The sequence below is a fragment of the Heteronotia binoei genome, chromosome 3 (assembly GCF_032191835.1).
Source record: "Heteronotia binoei isolate CCM8104 ecotype False Entrance Well chromosome 3, APGP_CSIRO_Hbin_v1, whole genome shotgun sequence".
In the NCBI taxonomy this organism is placed as follows: Eukaryota; Metazoa; Chordata; class Lepidosauria; order Squamata; family Gekkonidae; genus Heteronotia; species Heteronotia binoei.
Window position 1 is genome coordinate 50022393 of NC_083225.1, and position 21715 is coordinate 50044107.

Here is a 21715-nt window from a genome sequence, read left to right on the forward strand (position 1 = left end):
ATGCTGGCTGAGGCTGATGGGAGTTGTAGGCAAAAAACATCTGGAAAGCTACTGTTGGCCACCCCTGACATGTATGATAGTCACAAGTTCTCTACCTTCAAGAATGCAGCCGATAGAGGTACTCTGAAAAACTAAATAGTTATTACTAGGAAAATTATGATCGGTATCAAAGTCAGGAGAACCACTAAAACACTAAATAGTATCCCAATCTCTTAAGGAGATTGGGATACTATTAGCGAGGCACCCCATTACCAGTATTTTACATTTTGTGTGGGATGGGCTGAAGTACATTCTCCCTTTAGCCCAGTGAGGATTACAAGCAAATAGACCAAGAAACAAAACTGAACTTCATAGAAATCTAAAGGATAAATGCTATAAAAACAAATAAAAATCTCCCAGAAGACAACTTTTAACCTGACACTAAGGAGGCATACGCTGAAGTCCACTTGTTGACTTCATGAGATTTATAACCATTATAAACAAAACTTTCAACCCCAACTCCCTTTCCCCATTCTGATTTCCTTTTGTGTTTAAATTTTATTCTTCATCAAGTGACACTAACTAAGCAATGTTTTACAAGTTAGTTTAGCATGATTTCACTCCATCTAAAAAAAAATCTGTTAAGTCTATGGATCAAGAAATAAGTTTTTGTATTCTGACAAGATAATGGAATTTTGGCATCATTTTTAGTATGAGTGCTCCATTTCTACACAGGCAGTCGCAGGACCAACATCCACTATGCTGAAAGCCCTAGGCACATGACCCAGACACATCTTGAATACTAATTTAGCTCTAAAATTTCTCCCAGAGTAATTAGATTACTGCCATGTCCCTTAATGCTCAGACTATGTGGTTTTGGTTGCTTTCCAGTAATCGCTGAGCACATGCTGGGAGGTACGTAACGTTTTGTAAGGCTGAGGCTTGACAATCAAAATATATTTCCAACACCAAGTCTTGGCAAGGAGCACTGCAATTATACTGTTCCCTTTGCTAGATGTGGAGGTGGTGTGTTCACCAAGTTCTAGCGCACAGTTCCAACTCCAGACTCACATGAGAAGTGTCTCAGGAATAACTATAATCTTGAGTTCTTTTAACAGTGGTCTGACCGACTCATACTCAGCTTATAAAGAAATTCTGGCAAAGAGCTAAAATGATGAGAATAATACATTTATAATCATCTTATAGTATTAAAAATGCTTCATATCCCACTGCACCAATTTAATAACGGCAAGATTATAATCCTCATGACACAGAGGGATTGGGTCTCACAGACAGTGACACACTTCAAAGCTACCTAAGTTTCAAAGGCAAGACTTGGAACAAGGGACTACAGGTTCATCCACCCTGTTAAGGCCAGTGAAGCCAACTGTATTTGTAAACAGAGTAATACAGTTGGCTTCACTGGCCTTAACAAGGTGGATGAACCTGTAGTCCCTTGTAAACAGTGGTATCGTTGGTCACTCTTAATCAATAGTGAACATGTGAAAGTGCCTTATACTGAATCAGACCCCTGGTTTGTCAAGTGCATTCAGACTGGCAGTGGCTCTCCAGGGTGTCTGGCAGAGGTCTTTCATATCTCCTACCACCTGACACACTTTTAAAACTGGAGGTGCCAAGAATTGAACCTGAGGCTCTCTGCATACCAAGCAGACACTTTACCACTGAGCCATGACCCTTACCTACATGAATTCATGAAGCTGCCTCAGACCAACAGTCTGACTCATGCATCAAGGCAAGAACAACCTGCCTAGAAGTTGTTCTGCAGGGTCTCAGATGGAGGTCTTTCACATCACCTACTACCTGCTCCTTTTAACTGGAGTTGCCATGGATTGAAACTGGGACCAAATTGCACGCAAAACAAACCAGAGGCTCTTCCACTGAGCCACAGGCCCTCTCACTTTTCTCTGCTACATCTTCTCTGTTCTCAGAAAGCCTGACCTGTTGCCGCATGACTGGCTGCTCTTTATAAAGAAGCAGAAATTCGCAAGCCCTGAACATACCACATGGGAGAAGTCAGCATCGTAGTTTTAATGTCCGGGGGGTGGGGAGAAGTGTTAATAAATACAGAGATTTCTGGAATTTGTCCTTGAAGGTATAAGAGAGGGAAGGCGGTGTCTGCTATTTCTGTGGTCAGGAAATCAACCCCAACCCGGCTAACCCTCATAAACAGTGCCCACTTTGGGGCTGGGATCCACGGACAAGGGACGGTGAAGACCAGAATCAAAGTCGAGTCAGCAGGCAAAGGTTCATATCGAATCCCTCTTTCTCTCCCCCCACCCCTTACCTCCATTGCGAAGCTGGGTCTGTTGCGGGGGAGGGGCAGCAAGGCATATCAGGCTTCCTCAGTATCGCATCCTGCAGCCCGGCGCTCGCGCCGCTTCCGCCTTCGTCACTCGCTCTCTGCGCGCTCTTCTCTGACGTCAACGAACCAGACCGAAAGCCTCCGAGGCACAGTTCGGCCAAGCTTCGGACCCTGGTTACTGCTCTGTTGCCACGGCAACGCATAGTGGGGCGGCGGGAAGATCGGCTGGCCGGCTTTCTTCCCTCCCTTTCGCACTTCGCCCAGCCGCGCCCCCCCCTTCCTCTGAGGGGCTCTCCTTGGTGGCCTTGCTACGCCGTGAATCTCCACCAGCGCTTCTTAGGAAATAAGTGTTTAGCTTTTAAACGCCTCCTCAAGAACAGAATATGTTGAGCTTTTAAATCACCTCCCTTGGGGAAGGAAAATCAGTATTGCAGCTCCAGTTATCCCCGCACGCAAAACACTTGGTCATCTGCGTCGCGTGTGGGATACAGGGTTGAAGAGGGTTTGGGGTTTTTATGCGTGTTTGTAACTTACCTGATTTCTTCAGTAGGGTTTCCTACTGAAAGAAATGCGAACTGAAATGTCTAGAGCCATACATACAAACGAATACGTGCAATCTCGATTTATTTGTTTTATTTGTTGTGCATTTATAGTCCGATATTGAGCATTTATAGTCCAATATTGAGCATTCTTGCCAGAGGTACATTTTAAAAATAAATACAAGCAAACGTTTAGAATTGTAAAGGAAGCAACAGCAAATGATCATAATGCGTAGAAGTGCAAAGGTGTATTTTGGTGTCTGCTCATATTCCAGGCTGTCCTGACTAAAGACATGCTAAGCGTCTTTCCATTATTGTTATCTATCTATCTGAAATAAACTCTAGCAAAAAAGACATTATGGAACTATGTAGTGCAAAGCCTTGCTCTAATCAAGCACGGTTTTTGGAAAAGCAGAAAGTGAAATCATTAGGCCAAGGAAAAGAGAAGGGCTGAAGGAGTAAATAAGATAGGGATATTTAATGGGAAAACAAATGTGGAGAGAAAGAGTAAACCTGGCTAAAATTTCATCCACCCTCAGAAGCAAGACATTTTGTACTCAGTGGGACTTAATTCTGAGTAAACATGCATGGGATCAAGCTGCGTATTGCCTCAGAATAATCCAATTTGTTTAGGGTTGCCTCCTGTTATTACAAGTTATCTCCAGATGACAGACATTTGTTTCCCTGAAGAAAACGGCTGGTTTGGAGAGTGGACACTGATAACATGCTGGTGAAGCAGAGAAATAACGAGGTCCGCACACATTACTGGTATGAAATGAGGTTTACTTTTGGTACCAAGAGCAGAACTTAGTCGGCCATGGGCCCCCAAAATGACCAAGTTAAAATCATTCTACATACCGTTTTATTCACACAGACACCCAACAGCGCAGGCAGACAGGCTTATCTGATTCAATATTCTCCACCCCCTTGGGTCTAACACCCGAACCCCAGCAGGTGAGAGGAGTTTGCAATCAGGAGGGTATAAAACATGGGTCCTCAGCCAAGACACTCAGCACGAGTAGAGAGGCAGGTAGCACACAGCCCTGGGTCCATCTAACACTCAAACCCCAACAGGGGAGAGAAGTTCACTGGCAACTCTGTTTGAAATAATGGGGAAAGTGGTAGTGGTATAATGGAGAATATATTCCTTCTTAAAGCTCCATGCAGAAAGTCAAAGAAGTTCCTGCCATCTTCTGCTTATAGACTTTGTCAAATTTCTCATTTTGTGCTACAGTAAAATGGTTCTTCCAGTCTCCAACGGCTCCTAAAGCAGGAAAAAACAGATAGAAGCAATTACCATCTCCAAAAGTTCTTCAGTTTTCGCTTCAGGAAATAAATTTTAGTTTCCCTATTCTGCTAATTTAGATAATGTTAGTAATGCAAATGATTCTATTTGCCAGAAACAATTTTTTTAAAGAGAAGTGCAAATGATTGGGGTTTTTTTTTGCCAGAAACTAAGTTTTTAAAGACAAGTAGTTTACAGAGAATGTAGTACCTTTTCTCATGAATGGGGAAATTTTATGGTTCATTATCTCTGAAGGCATAGCGGTATAGTTTGCCATGGGATTATCTTTCATGATCTCAAATTGTGTATGCTGGATGATTTTATCTAGAATTTCATTATCTAGGTCCTTTTCGAGGAACTGCATCACCTTCTGGATTTCACGCCTTGGGTTCTATAAAGAGAAACCAGTCAACTATCAGTTAGGGAGAGAAGAAAAAGACATTAATTGAATGGAAGAAAAGCTGTCTAAGCAAATCAAATATTACTGCTTCTGCTTACAAATGGAAAAGCAAAACTCCTCTCTGTCTCACTTCTCTCTGTCTTATTTATCCAGTGAAGCTGATGGGAGATAGACAAAAATCACTACTTTTTCACAATGAAAAATTTAACATGTGATTCACTAGTAGAAGACATGATGGCTGTTGCTAAATGGCACTAAAAAGGATTAAGCAACTTCATTAGGGTGGAACCTGGGGATCTCCTGGAATTTGAACTAATTTCCCGCCTACAGAGATAAGTTCCTCTGGAGTACATGAATGCTTTGGAGGGTGGACTCTATGGCATTATGCCCCACTGAGATCCCTGTCCTTCCAAGGCTCCATTCCCAAATCTCCAGGAATTCACTAACCTGGATCTGGCAGCTCTACCTCTCCATCCCCAACCAGTGTCCAAGGGGGACTTGACAATCTGGCAAAATCACAGAGAGCAGATCTAGCAGTACTTTTGAACTATGACAACTAGGGGTGGACACAGACTGGCTTACAAAGTAAAGTTTGTCGCAAATTCTGGCTGGTTCCGGGTTCATGAAGCGATGTTTGTGGAAGGGACAAACATTCCAGGAACTTTGGTGCTGTTTGTGAATCAATATACTAACAGACAAATTGTCTCCGCTCAATTAAACGATTTACAAAATTCCAAGACAACAGGGGGGTGGACTTTTCCAGCCTTGGAAACACCAACAGGAGCCCTCTAAAGTTTAACAAGCACTTTCTGGCTGCTAATAACACTTCCCATTCCGAGTTCTAGGATCAGAAAGCTATATATATGCTCAGCTCACCTCCACACCTGTTTGTCTGTCTGCCTTCCACTTTTCAGTTACACAGAGAGGCAGAGAAGTTGTTAAAAGCTGACTAGCAGACTATTCCCTCCCGGGTGTCTCTCTGCTCATGCTGAGCAGTGGGGCTTAGCTACTAGGTGCCTTGGCTGAGTGAGGACCCACGTTTACACCATCCTGATTGTGAAATTCTCTCCCCTGTTGGGGTTTGAGTGTTAGATGGACCCAGGGCTGTGTGCTACCTGCCTCTCTGCTCGTGCTGAGTGTCTTGGCTGAGGACCCATGTTTTATACCCTCCTGATTGTAAACTCCTCTCATCTGCTGGGGTTTGGGTGTTAGACCCAGGGCTCATGGCCATGCAAGAGAGGTTGGGCCTTCCATAACCAGTACTCTAGGGAGTCAGTATCAGCAACCTCAGGGGACTTGGCAAGGTACTCCTTCACCATCTAAAATTCCCTCTAAGCTGCACTAGGGGGTGCTGGTGCACAAAATTTTAGCCAGCAGCACAGGGAGAATTCTCTCCGCCCACAACTGAGAAGGCAGACCCCAGCCAGAGAGTGGAAGCAAGACAAGCGTCCTCCCTATGCTTGCAGCCCCCCTCCCCAAGACCCCAAAGGCACTTTCTGAAGGACAGAAAAGCAGGCATGACAAGAGACTTTTGACAGAGGCCCCTGAAAGTTACCCCATGCCAACAGTTTGGTGGGCAGCCCAGCACCACTAGACCAGTGGAAATCAGAGTTTTCCATTTTAAGTGATACAACAGTAGAAAGGTAGACATCACAAGAAACTTCTGCTAGGGGCTTCTCAAAGCTATCCCACAACAGCTTGGTGGCACTCCAGCCCCATCAGACAAAGGAAGCATGACCATTGCTTCACAGCCCCCCTCCAAGGGCTGAAATACTTCAGTATATTCTTCTCTGCACAGGAAACGCCTGTCAGGCTGGCTGGGCCATCCACAATTCTGCAAAGGAAGATTTGGAAGAACAGAAAGGCAGACAAGAGACTTTCAATAAGGGCTCTGCAAAGTAACCCCACAACAACTTGGCAGGTACCCCAGTCCCACCAGTTAAGCAAGGATAGAGTGCCCACAACTCTCACAGCACCCTCCACTGGGCTGAAACAACCTGCAGCAAATTCTTTTATGCAAAGGGAAATAAACACCTGTTAGGATGGCTGGGTCACCCGTAATTCTCCAAAGGTATGTTTGGAATGACAGGAAGGTAGACGTGACATGACTTCTGACAAGGACTCCCAAAAGTTACCCCACAGCAGCTCAGTGGGCACCCTAGCCGACCAGACCAGTGAAAATTAGGGTTTTCCATTTAAAGTGACTGGTGATGCAAACTGTCTTGCATAATAAAGAGAGACTGTACAGTTTGTTGCCCAGCCAAGTGTTTATGGATAAAAGTGTTCATGTATATATACACTGAAATAATGCATGGGGACTATTTCAGATATGTTCCTAAGTAATATATGGCTGGCCACAGTTACAGAAGGCAACCCTTATAACGCTGTTACTGGAAAGCCCGCTAAGCTAACATTCAACTTACCATTAACAAAATATTTCTACTAAGGTTCATCTAGGTATGATGCTGCTTCACAACAGCAGAATGCTACGCATATGAATATTATGAATCTATCGGTTAGTTTAAATGGTGCATCTGAATGTAAGCCAGTTGTGTCACAGGTAGTTCAGTAGAATAAGGTTAAACAGATTTGACAAAAGCATGGAAAAAGACTCACCTTCTTGATATCTTCATAGAAGAGGTAGAGAATACGGTGATTATCTTTTGCCCTCCACCATCCTTTTACGTGATCATACCAGGAGCCCCAGAGCACTGAAAGACAAAAGTCATCTCAACATCAAGCTCAACAAAATATTCAATCTGATTTTTAAAGAAAATTAACATCTTCAGATGAAGGAATATAGTGCTAAAAACTGAGTTTCTAAGAAATATCTAGTCCATGAGCATTCACCCAAACAGTTGTAAGGACCATGATTTGCGAGAAAGGCAAATGTTGGAATTAAAAGAACGGACAAACTGCAATCATTTAGCTTGTTATAATTACTTCATGTCAGTTTTCCAGGTACTGGAACAGATGCATGTTTTCAGTGGATTAAGTTTAGTAACTGCCAGGAATCAAAATTACTTATGCCAGAGTTATTCATAATTCAGCTTGGCAATTTTTTTCCAAAGAGAAAGCTAGTTGTCTCAGAGTTAAGAATATAACAAAGAAGGAAACAACGGAAACATCAACTCTAGAAAGAAAGATAATTAAGCGACTCTTTAAAGCAGGGGTGCTGAACTCATTTGTTATGAGGTCTGGATCTGACATAAATGAGATCTTTTTGGGCCAGGCCATGTGTCATAAAATGTAATGGCAGGTAATGGAGATATTAACTTTATAATGGACACAGACAAACACATGTTTAAACACATAAAACATGTTTAAAGATTACCATTTTACAAAGGAAATGTGCTGGGTGAACTTGGTCTGGACACATACTCAGTGGCTTGTTATTCCTCATCTAAATAGTTACATTGGTTTCCTACTGAGAAAGAATGGATTATGAAGGCTTGAATAAAGTGAAAAGTGGGATGCAAACCCAGTTGCACCCGGGAAAGCCCTGGCATAAGAGCCACCAAAACACATACACACGCTCTCTATGTGTAGCAAGGCAAAAAGCTCATACCTTGAATAAAACTTTGTTGGCCTTAAAGGTGCTTTGTATCCTATGTGATCGAGGGAACTGGACAAAGGAAGCTCTGGCTCTTTCCCTCCCTCCCCAGGGGATGTGGAGGGGAAGGAGCCTTAGCAAATAGTCAGAAGAGAGGCTTGGCTCAGTAGCTCTGCTGTGTGACTGAGATAGCAACCCTGAATTGGTCTCCCCTCCCTCCTCTCCAAGGGAGGAGCCTCAGCCAATGGAGAAAATAGAGGCTTTGCTCTGTTGCTCCTGTGCGATTGAGCAAGTCTGGCAAAGCAGGCTGTGATGCAGAAGGAAACAAGACAGAGGGAGCAGACTTGCTTGCAGTCCTGATAGGAGCCCTCTGGGAGCCTGATCTGTCCCCAGGCTGCATGTTTGACATCCCTGCTCTAAATGGTCTGTGTCCTGCCTAATCCATCCCAGATTCCTTCTCATACCTTTAATCCATACTTCTGTCTACTAAAAATACAACTCTACACAGTGGCCCTGAGAGAGAAGCTGTCGCCCAAGCCATCACTGCAATGTAAGAGAAAAATACCGCATAGTCACCAATCACGGACTAGCGGACAGGGGGGAGGGGTGGCTCTAATCATACGAGAGGCTTACTCCTTTAGGGCTCTCTCAGCCCCAGAGATTGATGGTATTGAATGTGCCGGTCTGGCGTGGGACGTTGCGGAGGGTTGGCGATTTGGCTGGTATACCGTCCGTCCAACGCACCAGCCAGCACCTTACCAGCCCTAATCGAGGCCACAACAGGCTGGGCATTGGAGTACCCAAGGCTTGTGATCCTGGGTTACTTCAATGTCCATGCCAATGACACGGCCTCTAGTCGGGTGCTGGACCTGGTGTCATCCATGGTGACACTGGGACTCTCCCAATTTGTGACATCGCCCACTCACCAGGCGGGGCACATGTTAGATTTGATCTTTGCGACTGGGATTATGGTGGACGATGTAACTGGTGAGGCAGTGCTATGGTCGGACCACTTTGTCCTTAAGGCTCAAGCGGATGCTCCACCCCAAACCCGTTTGGGCGGCGAGCTTATTTTGGCTTGCCCGCGGAGCCTGATGGACCCAGAGCGGTTCCAAACGGCTCTACGGGATCCCTGGCCCCCTGGCGATTCTCTTGATGATCTGGTGGATTCCTGGAATGGCCGGCTCTCCAGAGCCATTGATGAGATTGCACCTTGGCGCCCTCTGCGCCCCCGCACTAAGCTGGCCCCGTGTTATACCCAGGAGCTGCGACAGCTGAAACGAGGACTCAGACGGTTAGAGAAGCAATGGTGGCGTACTCAGGATGAAGCAACTAGAACATCTTATAGAGAGTTTATGAGGTCCTATGAGATGGCAGTCAAAGCCACAAAGAAGATTTACTTTGCGGCTAAGATTGTGTCTGCAAATTCGCGCCCAGCGCAATTATTTAAGATGATTTAGAACCTGACAACACTGCCACAAGGCAGGCCAAATACTAAGGAATTAGAGATATGCTGTGAGGCTTTTGCAAAGTTTTTTGCAGACAAGGTCACATCGCTCCGCCACGACCTCCCCCCCGCCATATTGGATACAGTAAATGAACTCAAGGCTCCGTGCGTGTCTTCTAGTTCAATCTTGGATCGCTTCAACACACTCAGCCTGGAGGAGGTTGACAGGATTCTCTCTACTGTATCCCCTACAACTTGCGATTTGGACCCATGTGTGAATTAGCTGTGTGAATTTGTTATGATTCTGAATAAAGGGAGGATCCAACTTAAATGCTGGGATTGTACACTGGGATTGTTCGTTCATATCCGGTTGGCTTATAACTGACTGGCATTGAAATATTCTGAAAGAAGACGATAAGATAGCAACTGACATTGACTGATACATTGATATACTGGTTGTTTTTAATTATGTAAATTATTATTGTATTTTAATTTTTTAAACCTTATTGTTAGAATTGTTATGTTGTGAGCCGCCCTGAGCCCGCCTCGGTGGGGTAGGGCGGGATATAAATGAAATGAAATGAAATGAAAATGCCCCTCCTGGCTAATTAAAGCTTGCCAGAAGGAGCTTAGGTATCCTATATGGAACATCATAAATAGATCCCTCTCGGAGGGTCTTTTTCCAACGCCTCTTAAAGAGGCAGTGGTCCGCCCTCTCCTAAAAAAGGTTACATCAGACCCGACCGAATTGGCACATTATCAACCGGTCTCAAATTTACCCTTTTTGGGTAAAATTATTGAGAGGGAAGTGGCGCTACAACTGCAGAGCTTCCTGGATGACACTTCCGTCTTAGATCCTTAGCAGTCCGGCTTCTGCCCGGGCCATGGGACGGAGACAGTACTTGTCGCCCTCATGGATGATCTCCAGCGGCACCTGGATCGAGGCGGTTCGGCAGTACTGCTGCTGTTAGACTATCAGCTGCGTTTGATACGGTCGACCACCGGTTGCTGACCTGCCGCCTTGCCGACGCAGAGATTCAGGGGCTGGCCTTACAATGGCTTTCCTCTTTCCTGGTTGGGGACAAAGAGTGGCGATTGGGGTAGAGCTGCCCAGAGATACCCACTTAATTGTGGGGTGCCTCAGGGGGTGGTACTCTCCCCGATGTTGTTTAACATCTATTGTATTTTAATCTTTTGCCGGAGGGAGCTTAGATGTCCTTTACGGGACTTTACGGGGCATCATAAATAGATCCCTCCTAGAGGGGCGTTTTCCAACACCTCTGAAAGAGGCCTTGGTCTGTCCCCTCTTGAAAAAATGCACAGCAGACCCGGCCGAATTGGCAAACTACCAACCGGTGTCTAATTTACCATTTTTAGGTAAAATTATTGAGAGGGCAGTGGTGTTGCAGCTGCAGAGGTTTCTGGATGACGCTTCCATCCTGGACCCGTGCCAGTCTGGTTTCTGGCCAGGCCATGGGACGGAGACGGTGCTGGTCGCCTTGGTAGATGACCTCCAGCGGCAACTGGATCGAGGCGGCGTCGCGGTGCTGATGCTGTTAGACCTGTCGGCGGCATTTGATACAGTCGACCATCAGCTACTGACCCGCCGCCTCGCCGACATAGGGGTTAGGGGATCGGCCTTGCAATGGCTTTCCTCCTTCCTCAAGGGTCGGGGACAAAGGGTGGCGATCAGGAGCGAGCGGTCCCAGAGGTGCACACTAGACTGTGGGGTGCCCCAGGGAGCAGTTCTCTCCCCGATGTTATTTAACATCTATATGCGCCCCCTTGCCCAGATTGCTCGGAGGTTTGGGCTGGGTTGCCATCAATATGCAGATGACACCCAGCTCTATCTGCTAATGGACGGCCAACCTGACTCCGCCCCAGGGAATCTGGATCAGGCATTGCAGGCTGTTGCAACGTGGCTTAGACTGAGTGGGCTGAAGTTGAACCCGACGAAGACAGAGGTCCTTTGCGTGGGCCGCGGCGCTCTGGGGAAGGAAATACCTCTCCCGGTCTTCGACGGTGCGCCATTGAAAGCAGCGCACCAGGTAAAGAGCTTGGGTGTTTTACTGGAGCCTTCATTATCAATGGAGGCCCAGATAGCAGCCACTGCCAAGTCAGCGTTCTTCCATCTGAGGCGGGCAAGGCAGTTGGCCCCTTTTCTAGAGCGTCGGGACCTAGCAACAGTGATTCATGCGATGGTCACCTCAAGACTGGACTACTGTAATGCCCTCTACATGGGGCTGCCTTTGTGCCGAACCCGGAGGTTGCAGCTAGTGTAGAACGCGGTGGCTAGGCTGTTGTTAGGACTCCCGAAGTGGGAGCATATACAGCCGGGGCTACGCGGACTGCACTGGCTGCCGGTCATGTACCGGGTTCGCTACAAAGTGCTGGTCATTACCTTTAAAGCCCTATATGGTCGAGGACCGGCCAACCTGAGGGACCGTCTTTCCCCATATGAGCCCCAGAGAGCACTGTCAGCAGGGAAAAACAAGCTGACCATCCCAGGGCCAAAAGAGGCTAAACTTCAGAACACTCGTGCATGGGCCTTTTCCATCGTGGCCCCATGCTTATGGAATCAGCTCCCGGAGGAGGTGTGGGCCCTGCGGAACCTTGACCAGTTACGCAGGGCCTGCAAGACCACCCTTTTTAAGCTGGCTTTTACGGACTGCTGATTTATGATGGTTAAATAAAGGGACCCGCCAACATGATTTTGCTATTGAATTGTTTTTATATGAACTGAACTGAATTGTTTTTAAATAACGTTAATTTTAATGTCTGTATACCTATTGTATTGTATTGAATACCTATGTATGTTGTTAGCCGCCCTGAGCCTGCTTCGGCGGGGAGGGCGGGATATAAATAAAATTTTATTATTATTATATTATATTACATGTGCCTCCTTGCCCAGATTGCCCGGAGGTATGGGCTGGGTTGCCATCAGTACACTGATGACACCCAGCTCTATCTATTGATGGACGACTGGCCTGGCGATGTCCCAGAAAATCTGGACTGGGCGCTGCAATCCATGGCAGGATGGCTCAGGCTGAGTGGGTTGACACTGAATCCAACGAAGACAGAGGTCCTGTGCCTGAGCCGTGGCGGTCTAGGAAGGGAAATTCCCCTACCGGTCTTTGATGGTGCGCCACTGAAAACAGTGCGCAGGGTCAAGAGCCTGGGGGTGCTACTGGAGCCTTCCTTGTCAATGGAGGCCCAGATAGTGGCCACTGCTAAATCCACCTTTTTTCATCTGAGACAGGCAAGGCAGTTGGCTCCCTTCCTGGAGCGCGATGACCTAGCAACAGTGATCTATGCAATGGTCACCTCGAGATTAGACTACTGTAATGCCCTCTACATGGGGCTGCCCCTGTGCCAAACCCGGAAACTGCAGCTAGTGCAGAACGCAGCAGCCAGACTGTTAATGGGACTCCCTAAGTGGGAGCACATACAGCTTGGCCTGCGGGAACTGCACTGGCTGCCAATTGTGTACCGGATTCGTTACAAGGTGCTGGTTACTACCTTTAAAGCCCTATATGGCCGAGGACCTGTCTACCATAGGGACCGTCTCTTTCCACATGTTCCCCAGAGAGTGCTTCGATCTAGCTCACAAAACCTGCTGACAATCCCTGGGCCGAAGGAGGTCAAATTGAAAACAACACGAGAGAGGGCTTTCTTGGTTACAGCACCCTGCTGGTGAAACCAGCTACCAGAAGAGGTACGGGCCTTGCGGGACCTTAACCAGTTCTGCCGGGCCTGTAAGACCATCCTCTTACAGCTGGCTTTTTAATGTGGAAGTATTATATCATCACTATGCAAGCTATGTGGTATTTGTAGCACCAAATTAATCTGTGTTTTAAATTGTTTTACTGATGTTTTAATGCTTAACTAATGTAATAATTTAAATCGGGGTATTTTGTTTGTTTATTATCTACTACTGTAATGCTGTATTTATATTATATTATCTTATGTGAGCCACCCTGAGCCTGCTTAGGAGGGGAGGACGGGATATAAATTAAAAATTATTATTATTATAGTGTCTGCTTAAAATTGTGAGAAGCCCTAAGGGGAGATCTGACCGGGAAAGAGACTAATACTTACATTTTTAAAAAATCTGGATTTTGGTAAACCACTAGAACTTTGGCCAATTATTGTCCTTTTATAACGAAGCCATTCCATGTCATACAAATGACTAACTATGTGGTAGGGGTACCAGTTCCAGTTTGGGAAATTCCTGAAAATTTAGGAGCAGAGACTGGGGAGGGGAAAGTTTGGGGAGGGGAAAAAACTCAGCAGGGATGTAATGCAATGGAGTCCCCCTTCCCAAACTGCCATTTCCTCCGGAAGAATTTATCTCTGCAGTCTTGAGATAAGTTGTAACTCCAGGAGATCTTCTTGCACTATTTGGAGGCTGGTAATCCTACTGGGTGGTAATAGTGAAAAATATGAACTCCATGCTGGCAATTCTTGGATAGAAAATAAGATAGCCAATACTGTAATGGCCCTGTATAGTGCAGACTTATTTAGAATACTGTTACAGTTCTGATCACTGTATCTCAAAGAAGATATTACAGAGCTAGAAAAAAAATTCAGAAGAGGGCAACCACGATGATGAGGGGATTTATAGCAGTTTAGAAACAAGAGGGATTTAGAGGTCTATAAAATTATACAAGGGTTGGAGAAGGTACATAACATTTCCTCTCTGTCCTATAATATTAGAAGTTAGGAGTACCCAATGAAATTCATGGACAATAGGATGGAGAAAAGTTAGTAAAGGTAAAGGTAGTCCCCTGTGCAAGCACCAGTCGTTTCTGACTCTGGGGTGACGTTGCTTTCACAACGTTTTCACGGCAGACTTTTTACAGGGTGGTTTGCCATTGCCTTCCCCAGTCATCTACACCTTCCCCCCAGCAAGCTGGGTACTCATTTTACCGACCTCGGAAGGATGGAAGGCTGAGTCAACCTGGAGCCGGCTACCTGAACCAGTTTTTGCTGGGATCGAACTCAGGTTGTGAGCAGAGGGCTCCAACTGCAGTACTGCAGCTTTACCACTCTGCACCACGGGTACTTCCATACTAAATTACTTCCATACTAAATTAGTAATTAAATGGTGGAATTCACTACCTGTGAACTTAGTGATGGCCATTACTACACAGAAGACGGTGGTTTATAAATTTAAATTATAAATAAAATATAAATAAATATTAGTATAGATGTCTTCAAGGGCATTAGATGCAGGAAGCCATCAATGGCTACTAGCTATGGTAACTAGAGGAAACCTTCCCATTGAGAGGAAGTAAAACTGAATATGAGAGCTAGGAGTCAACATATAAGAAGGCCTTGATCTTTACAGAATCATAGAGCTGGAAGGGGCCTCCAGGGTCATCTAGTCAACCCCCCTTCATAATGCAGGATATTCACAAATACTTCCCCCACACCCCATTACTCCTGCTCCATGCCCAGAAGATGGCAAAATCCCCTCAATAACTTAGCAGTGATGTAACCCTTCCTGCCCTCCCTTTCAGGGCTTTATTCCTGGGAAAATAGGTGCCAGAACTCTCAAGAGAGAAATGAACGAGAAATATATGGGGCGCCCCTCATGAACTTTTAAACATTTTTAAAATATTTTGTTTCCATGAGGAGGTTCTGGAACTCCGTCCCGCCATGTTCCCCCAGAACCATCCCCCTACTCCCTCTCATGACTTGCCTAAGTCTCTAGTCATCCAGGACAACTGACTGTCTGCTGCGTGACTAGATGGACCACAAGACTGATCCTGCAAGGCTCTTCTTGTATTTGTATTAGTTGCCTTAAGACAATTGTCAAAGTAAGTGTATCTCTGTGTGGCTGTGTAATACTCAGAATATACTTTATTTCTATAATCAGAACAAAGCTTGATGTCTGAAATTTAAATTATAGAGACAAGATTACAAGTTTTAAATTAAAAATAAACAACATGTGCCAGGATATTCTGTTCACCTTTTCCAGCTAAGTATTTCTCCAAAAATTCTTCCCATGTTCCTGGTTCAGGCATAATCTGATTCATTCTGTGGAAGTGGTAGTAAGATACTGCATTATCTTTGGCATTTCTTGCCACGTAGATTATCTGGATTTGGGTGTAGAAGTGAGGAGGATTCAAAAATTATTTATTACATATAAACATTAAATAGACAGTAATTAACTAGGCAAGAAGAATGTTGTTAATTGGTTCTAAGCATTTTCTGATTAGAAAGTCTGTGCTTGAATGCACAATGGTGGAAGATGATCAGTAGATTTTTAAAAATTGATCTAAGAGGATAGCCTTCCACAGACGTGGCATTCATGCAAAATGGAAGCCAGCTGATAGTGCTTATCAAGAGTGCGTGGTTATCACTATGCATCCTCTATGCGCAGTCATATTATCACACGAATTGGGCAACACAGACTTTCCATGGGTGTACTATGGTTCTGGTTCACATGCATGGAGGCTCTGCACACATAGAAAATCCACATGTTGCTCAGTTCACACAATTCATCATTCATAATGCATAACTAGAGCATCATGGAAATACTCCAGATACACTCTTGGCAGGCTCCCAGTTTGTGGGAATGTAATGTCTACAGAGGGCCATTACAATTCAGAAATCTGGTAGTATTCTATTTGGTTTTAATTCTATTTCAGTTAAATAGATTCAAATCTCTGTCCACCACATTACCTTACAGTTTTGCTCCCAAAAAGATGGGGGTACTAGCTGTACAGGAAGATGCGTTTTCAGTGTCCTTGGTGAAGGTATTTTTAAAGCTTGATCCAGGCCTGTGGAAAAACCCAGTTATTCCTCAGTGTTCTTTTAACTTATCTAGTACTATTTTATGTGCTCATGAACCTCACTTTCTAAGACACATTAACAGTGGTGATATTCTGCTATCTACTGGGAAAGTCAGGTGTTTCAGTGTCCTTTGAGCTTCGTTTAAAGATCAGTTATAAATTTAATCTGGGAATTCTGCCTGGAACATCAAAGTTAATTCTAGCTATTGATTAATTTGTGACTAATCACTTCTTTCTCTCAGGACAAGTAGTTTATTTACAGAAAATAAGTTTATTTACAGTTTATTTAAAGAAAAACTGTGTTCTGTTATGATAATAGAAAATGTTCAAAATGAAAAAAAACCTAGATCTTTGTGGGGGGAGGCAAAATAATGTTCTGCTCTCAGCAGCTAGGGATACAGGATGACTCATTTTTCTCTGAATTTTTAAAGAGAATGCTCTTTCAGGACAAAATATGTTACTTCAGGAAACATCTACTGGCAATGTTTTCACTCTGCTAATTTCAAATTTTTATTTTCAAATCATCCTTTTAAAAATAGATCCTTAATCATATACTGATCTCATCTGGGTCTATGCTTCATCCAGTGAGATGAAGATGTACACTGCTATGTATATATTTATGCATGCATATTTTGGGTGACTGTGATCCCTGACTGAATATGAAAAGGAGACTTTACTTCATTTTATCAAGGGATACTTTCATCATATCAGAAGCTTTTGAAATTTAAAATTTCTTAGCAATGTGGTTAACTTCAGAATTATTTTTAACCTACACATCTATTTGTGTGTTGTTTACCTGAGGGTAAACTTTCATGGATAACCCATTCAATAAAAGGCTGTCGTTCAGCAGTGGGAGCACGTCTACATTTCTCGGTATCTCCATCATGTTGGATCATGTCTACAATCTCCTGAGTCCATGTTGTACCTGAAAATAGTAAAAATGAACAAAGAAATGTGGCACTGTAACAATTAGCAAATTTATTGTGGCATAAACTTTTGTGGACTAGAGCTGGAATTGCCAGGCATGGCAACTGGCAGAAGATGTAGGATGCAAGGATTTAAGGTTTTGTGTGTGGGGGGAGGGCGGGGGGGTGATCAGTTTCCCAGGCACAATAATACCTATTTTGGAGACCCAGTTTGGTATAATAGATAAGAGCAATGGACTCATGTTTGATTCTCCACTCCTCCACATGCAGCCAGTTGGGTGACCTTGACCCAGTCACAGTTCTCTAGAGCTGTTTTCTCAAGAGCAGTTAGCTCAGAGCTCTCTCAGCCCCACCTACCTCACGAGGTGTCTATTGTGAGGAGAGGAAGGGCAGGAGACTGTAAGCCGCTTTGAGACGCTGAGTGAATGTCAGGGTATACCTCCAACTCTTCTTTTTATGGCCCATCTCGGACATTATATCATCACACTGGGGTGATGCTTTAGCATTCACCCAAAATTCTATGATTTAACCACAACCATGTGGCAGGGGATGGGACGTCTCTCTGTACTGTATTGGGACACTTGGTAACTAGGGTTGCCAACTTCCAGGTGGTGGCTGAAGATCTCCTGCTATTATAACTGATCTCCAGGCAACAACGATAATTTCACTTGGAGAAAATGACTGTTTTAGAAGTTGGACTGTATGACATTATGTTCCAAACTACACTCTCCTCAGGCTCTACCCAATGTGGAACTGGCAAGCCTCCTGGTAACCCTAACTAGAGCCTTCTGAGTTGGGTTGCCAGGACTTACCTTGTCAGTGGCAGAGGAATCCAGTACTCTTTCCTGGAGCCTTATTCACATGCACAAAGCATGCACACCACAATGATGTCACCTCTGCCAGCCAGATCCATGGTGTCAGATTGGAGGTCCCGAAAGCAGAGGAAACCCCACCCTTGTCAGGGGGTTTGGAACCCTATTACTGAGTCACAAGTATGTTTTCCACACAGAGACAGGCTTGTGTAATTTCCTGCTAATATAGTGTAGCTTCAGCAGGGCTTCCAAAAGGTAACTTTCCTCACTGTTTCCCTGTCCCATTGCCCCCACCATGGCAGCGGCCATTCCCCCCTCCACTGAGACTGAGTGGACATCCAGTAGATCTTGGTCAGTGGAGCACAAGGCTCTCCTGGGAGTGTATGGAGAGAAATGGTCTCTCAGAGCCAGTCCCTTTGATCAGCAACTGAATAAAGTTATAACCCTTTTCGTGGAGAGAGATACGTATCTTGACAACAAAAGGTGCAAGAAACTTCCTTAAAAAACAAAAGTGGGTAATTCAGAGAATATACATTCATTAGGGTTTGTAGAATCTTTCGGGATCAAGTGCCGTGTTCTACTGGAGAAAGTTTTCCTTCCAGACGTTTCGTTCTCAGCTGCGGAGAACATCCTCAGTGGCGTTGCAGCCGGAGCAGGCGCTCAGACCTTCTTGGCTGCTGTGCATTGCTTGGCTGCTGTCACTCAATGCACAGCAGCCAAGAAGGTCTGAGCGCCTGTTCCGGTTGCAACGCCACTGAGGATGTTCTCCGCAGCTGAGAACGAAATGTCTGGAAGGAAAACTTTCTCCAGTAGAACACGGCACTTGATCCCGAAGGATTCTACAAACCCTAATGATGTTACCAGCCGTGAAAACCTGAAATCTTTGATAATATACATTCAGTTACCAATTTTAAGAAACAACTACCCCCACCCCCCATGACAGGGAAAGAAATGACGACTGTGGGGAAACAGCTGCTGTGGGAGTGAGACCAGGAAAATCCCAGCTTTCCTGCTCCCACAGCTTCCATACAGGCTTTGCTGCAACTTTCCTCCATAACTTTGAAGCAAAGCAGGTTTGAGCAAGAACAGGGGAAAGCCAGGGAAACTGTAAGAGGTGTACAATTCACCATGATACTGGTGGGACGCAGGGACTTGCAGTGATAGCTGCTAAACCCTTTGCTCATGCCAGGCTAGATAAACTGAAGTTACCAAAGTATGGGGTTCAGTCCAGAAAGGAAGTGCATACCTACTTCATTTCATTTCTGCCCATACACTTACCTGCCTTTGCATATGTTGCTATGAGAAGATCATCAGATTTGGCTTGGAAAGTCCAAATTTTATCCCATATGTCATAAGTTTTTGTCGTAAAAGGAATCCCTTCCACCTCAGCAATTTCATTCCGGGTCACTTTCCAGTCTATTTTTATTACTTCCTTCTTTTTGGCAGACATGAAGAACAAATGGCAATTTTTTGGATCTTCTTTGGAGAAAAATGTAGATTTATCGGTGGGATCTGAGTCAGGAACCAGCTCAATATGCACACTATAGTGTCAAGTTTGGGTCTCCCAGAAGGGTGCTATACCTGCTGATCCACTCCTACCATGGAACTTCAAAATGTTACTGCAGAGATCAGGTAAAGTGAAAATCTCACACTAAAGCTTCTGTGATTTGGAATGTTGGAGGATAAAGGACCTATGTTGCAAATGAATAGTTCAGTGTTCAATTTCAAATGATTGAATAGTTCAATTTCAAATGATTGAAGGCATTCAAGATCATACACAGTCTAAGTCCAGGCCACTACTATTGTTTTAAAAACTCATTATACAACGAGAATTTTAACATCCACTTTTGATCCACATCAGACAATAGATTGTTTGCACTGAAATAATGGAATTAAATTTTTAAAAGCACAAGATGTTTGTCATATTCATATTGATAGAAGAATTTTAAAGCAATTTTTTTTTGTTTTGCTTAATTTTGTGCTATGCAAGCTGAGCATTTTGGATCTATTATTAGCCAAATAATACAGTAGGCTTGCAAAGAATAGAGGTAAACCCCCAAACTTTCTTCAGGAAATTTAAAATACAGACTTTTAAAGCTACATATTACTTTTTCTTAATTATAAATGAAACCTGAATGGCACCTGGTTATTCATCTGTTTCTTAATTGTGATCTTATAGAATACTGTCCAGTTATATATATTCCCCAACAATGTTGGCTATGACTTGCTATCTGTTATTCAAAGGGCACAAAGGCATCAGTTAGAACAACATCTCTACTACAAAAGGATACTTACAGCACAAGGTGAAGAGTGGCTTTTTAGATTTCTTTCCTGTAGTTTTTTAACTGAATGTCCTTGCTCTGTGAAGAAATTGTTGTCTTCTGCACAATAAAAGATATTGGACTCTGAATTACAGAGATGTGAGGTCCAGGTCCTTAGAAATCTTCCCTGGGGAAGCAATGACAGGATAGTGCACACTAATTCTGTATCCAACCAGGAGTGTTGTGAGGGTTTGGTCAGAGTTTAGATTGAACACTGAAACAGGAGGAAGCAGAGGGTGGTTCAGCAGGAACCAATTACAACAGAGATGTTAATAATGGGCCATTTGATTTGTTTAAAATTTGTTGGTGGCTCCCCTCCCCACCTTTTGCTCTGATTTTATTGCCATGTTGAAGTCTGAGAATTTTATAGATCTGGTTGGGTAGCCATGTTGGTCTGAAGCAGCAGAATAAAATTTGAGTCCAGTGGCATCTTTAAGACCAACATGGTTTTATTTAAGACACTAGTATTAAGGCCCAGTGTGAGGAGAAATACAACGGGCACTAGAAATTTTCTGTGAGTGAGTGTTGTTGCCTTGGTGTAGGGAGCTGGGAGGGGAAGGAAAGACTGAGGGAGGCAAGGTATGTTGGGAAGGCAGCTATTGAGAAGGGAAACAAGTGGGGAAATGTGGGCTAGGTTATTAGAGAAGGCAGGTAGATTGAGAAAGAAGTGTTAGGGGGCAAAAGAGACAGCGTAGACTGCTTTCACCCTGCTCCCCCCTCTCTGCAGCCTCTACCTAGGAAAAGTACAGTCTTTCTCTGCAGTGGGGATCAAAGCAGCTTTCATAATTCTCCTTTCTCCCTTTGGTTCTTCACAGCAACCCTGTAAGGCAGGTTAGGGTAAAAGTCTGTGACTGGTCTAAAAATACCCAGTCAGCTTCTGCAGCAAGAAGCTGGGTCTGGCAGACCCTGCTCTGAAGTGCTGACTGCCATGTCACAGTGGCTGCCAGGGGGGGCTACTGCTGAACAGAAGAAAACAGCAAGGCCTAGTTAAGTCATGCTAGTCAGGTGGCATGTCACCCAGAGGAGGCAAAAAAGGAAAACAAGAAGGTAGCTCTACAGCGACTGTGTAATACCTTTTATTAAGACCAAACAAAATGAAACTACACACAATAAGACCAACCACATTAACTAGAAGAGGGGTTTTTAAACTGCCACAGTGGGTTTTAAAGTGCTGCTTACTAATACTGCCTTTCAGATTAATCAATATTTCTTGTCAAACATATATTGTGTCTTAGATTCTGATCACCATGGCTACAAGACAAAAGGAACATAATGATTTTCAGTGGTTTCGTTAGATCTGAACTCTGGACATCCATCTCCATTGGTCTGT

At 44.3% G+C, this 21715-nt stretch overlaps 2 protein-coding genes across 2 annotated transcripts in view; both read right to left on the reverse strand.

The window, feature by feature from the left end:
- GCC2 (GRIP and coiled-coil domain containing 2) overlaps window positions 1-2525 on the reverse strand; it is a 39683-nt gene extending 37158 nt beyond the window's left edge. Inside the window, exon 1 of the mRNA XM_060233773.1 lies at window positions 2285-2525. Coding sequence (XP_060089756.1) covers window positions 2285-2290 — 6 coding nt within the window. The 5' untranslated portion in view covers window positions 2291-2525. The remainder of the gene's footprint in view (window positions 1-2284) is intronic.
- A 1435-nt stretch (window positions 2526-3960) lies between these two features.
- On the reverse strand, window positions 3961-19534 carry LOC132568908 (sulfotransferase 1C1-like). Its single transcript, XM_060235091.1, has 7 exons — window positions 19343-19534; window positions 17123-17251; window positions 16217-16314; window positions 15501-15627; window positions 7143-7237; window positions 4337-4517; window positions 3961-4105 (listed from the first exon to the last, which is right to left on the reverse strand). Exons 1-7 carry the CDS (start codon window positions 19512-19514, stop codon window positions 3993-3995), a joined length of 915 nt encoding a protein of 304 aa, XP_060091074.1. The 5' UTR covers window positions 19515-19534; the 3' UTR covers window positions 3961-3992.
- Window positions 19535-21715: the final 2181 nt, after the last annotated feature.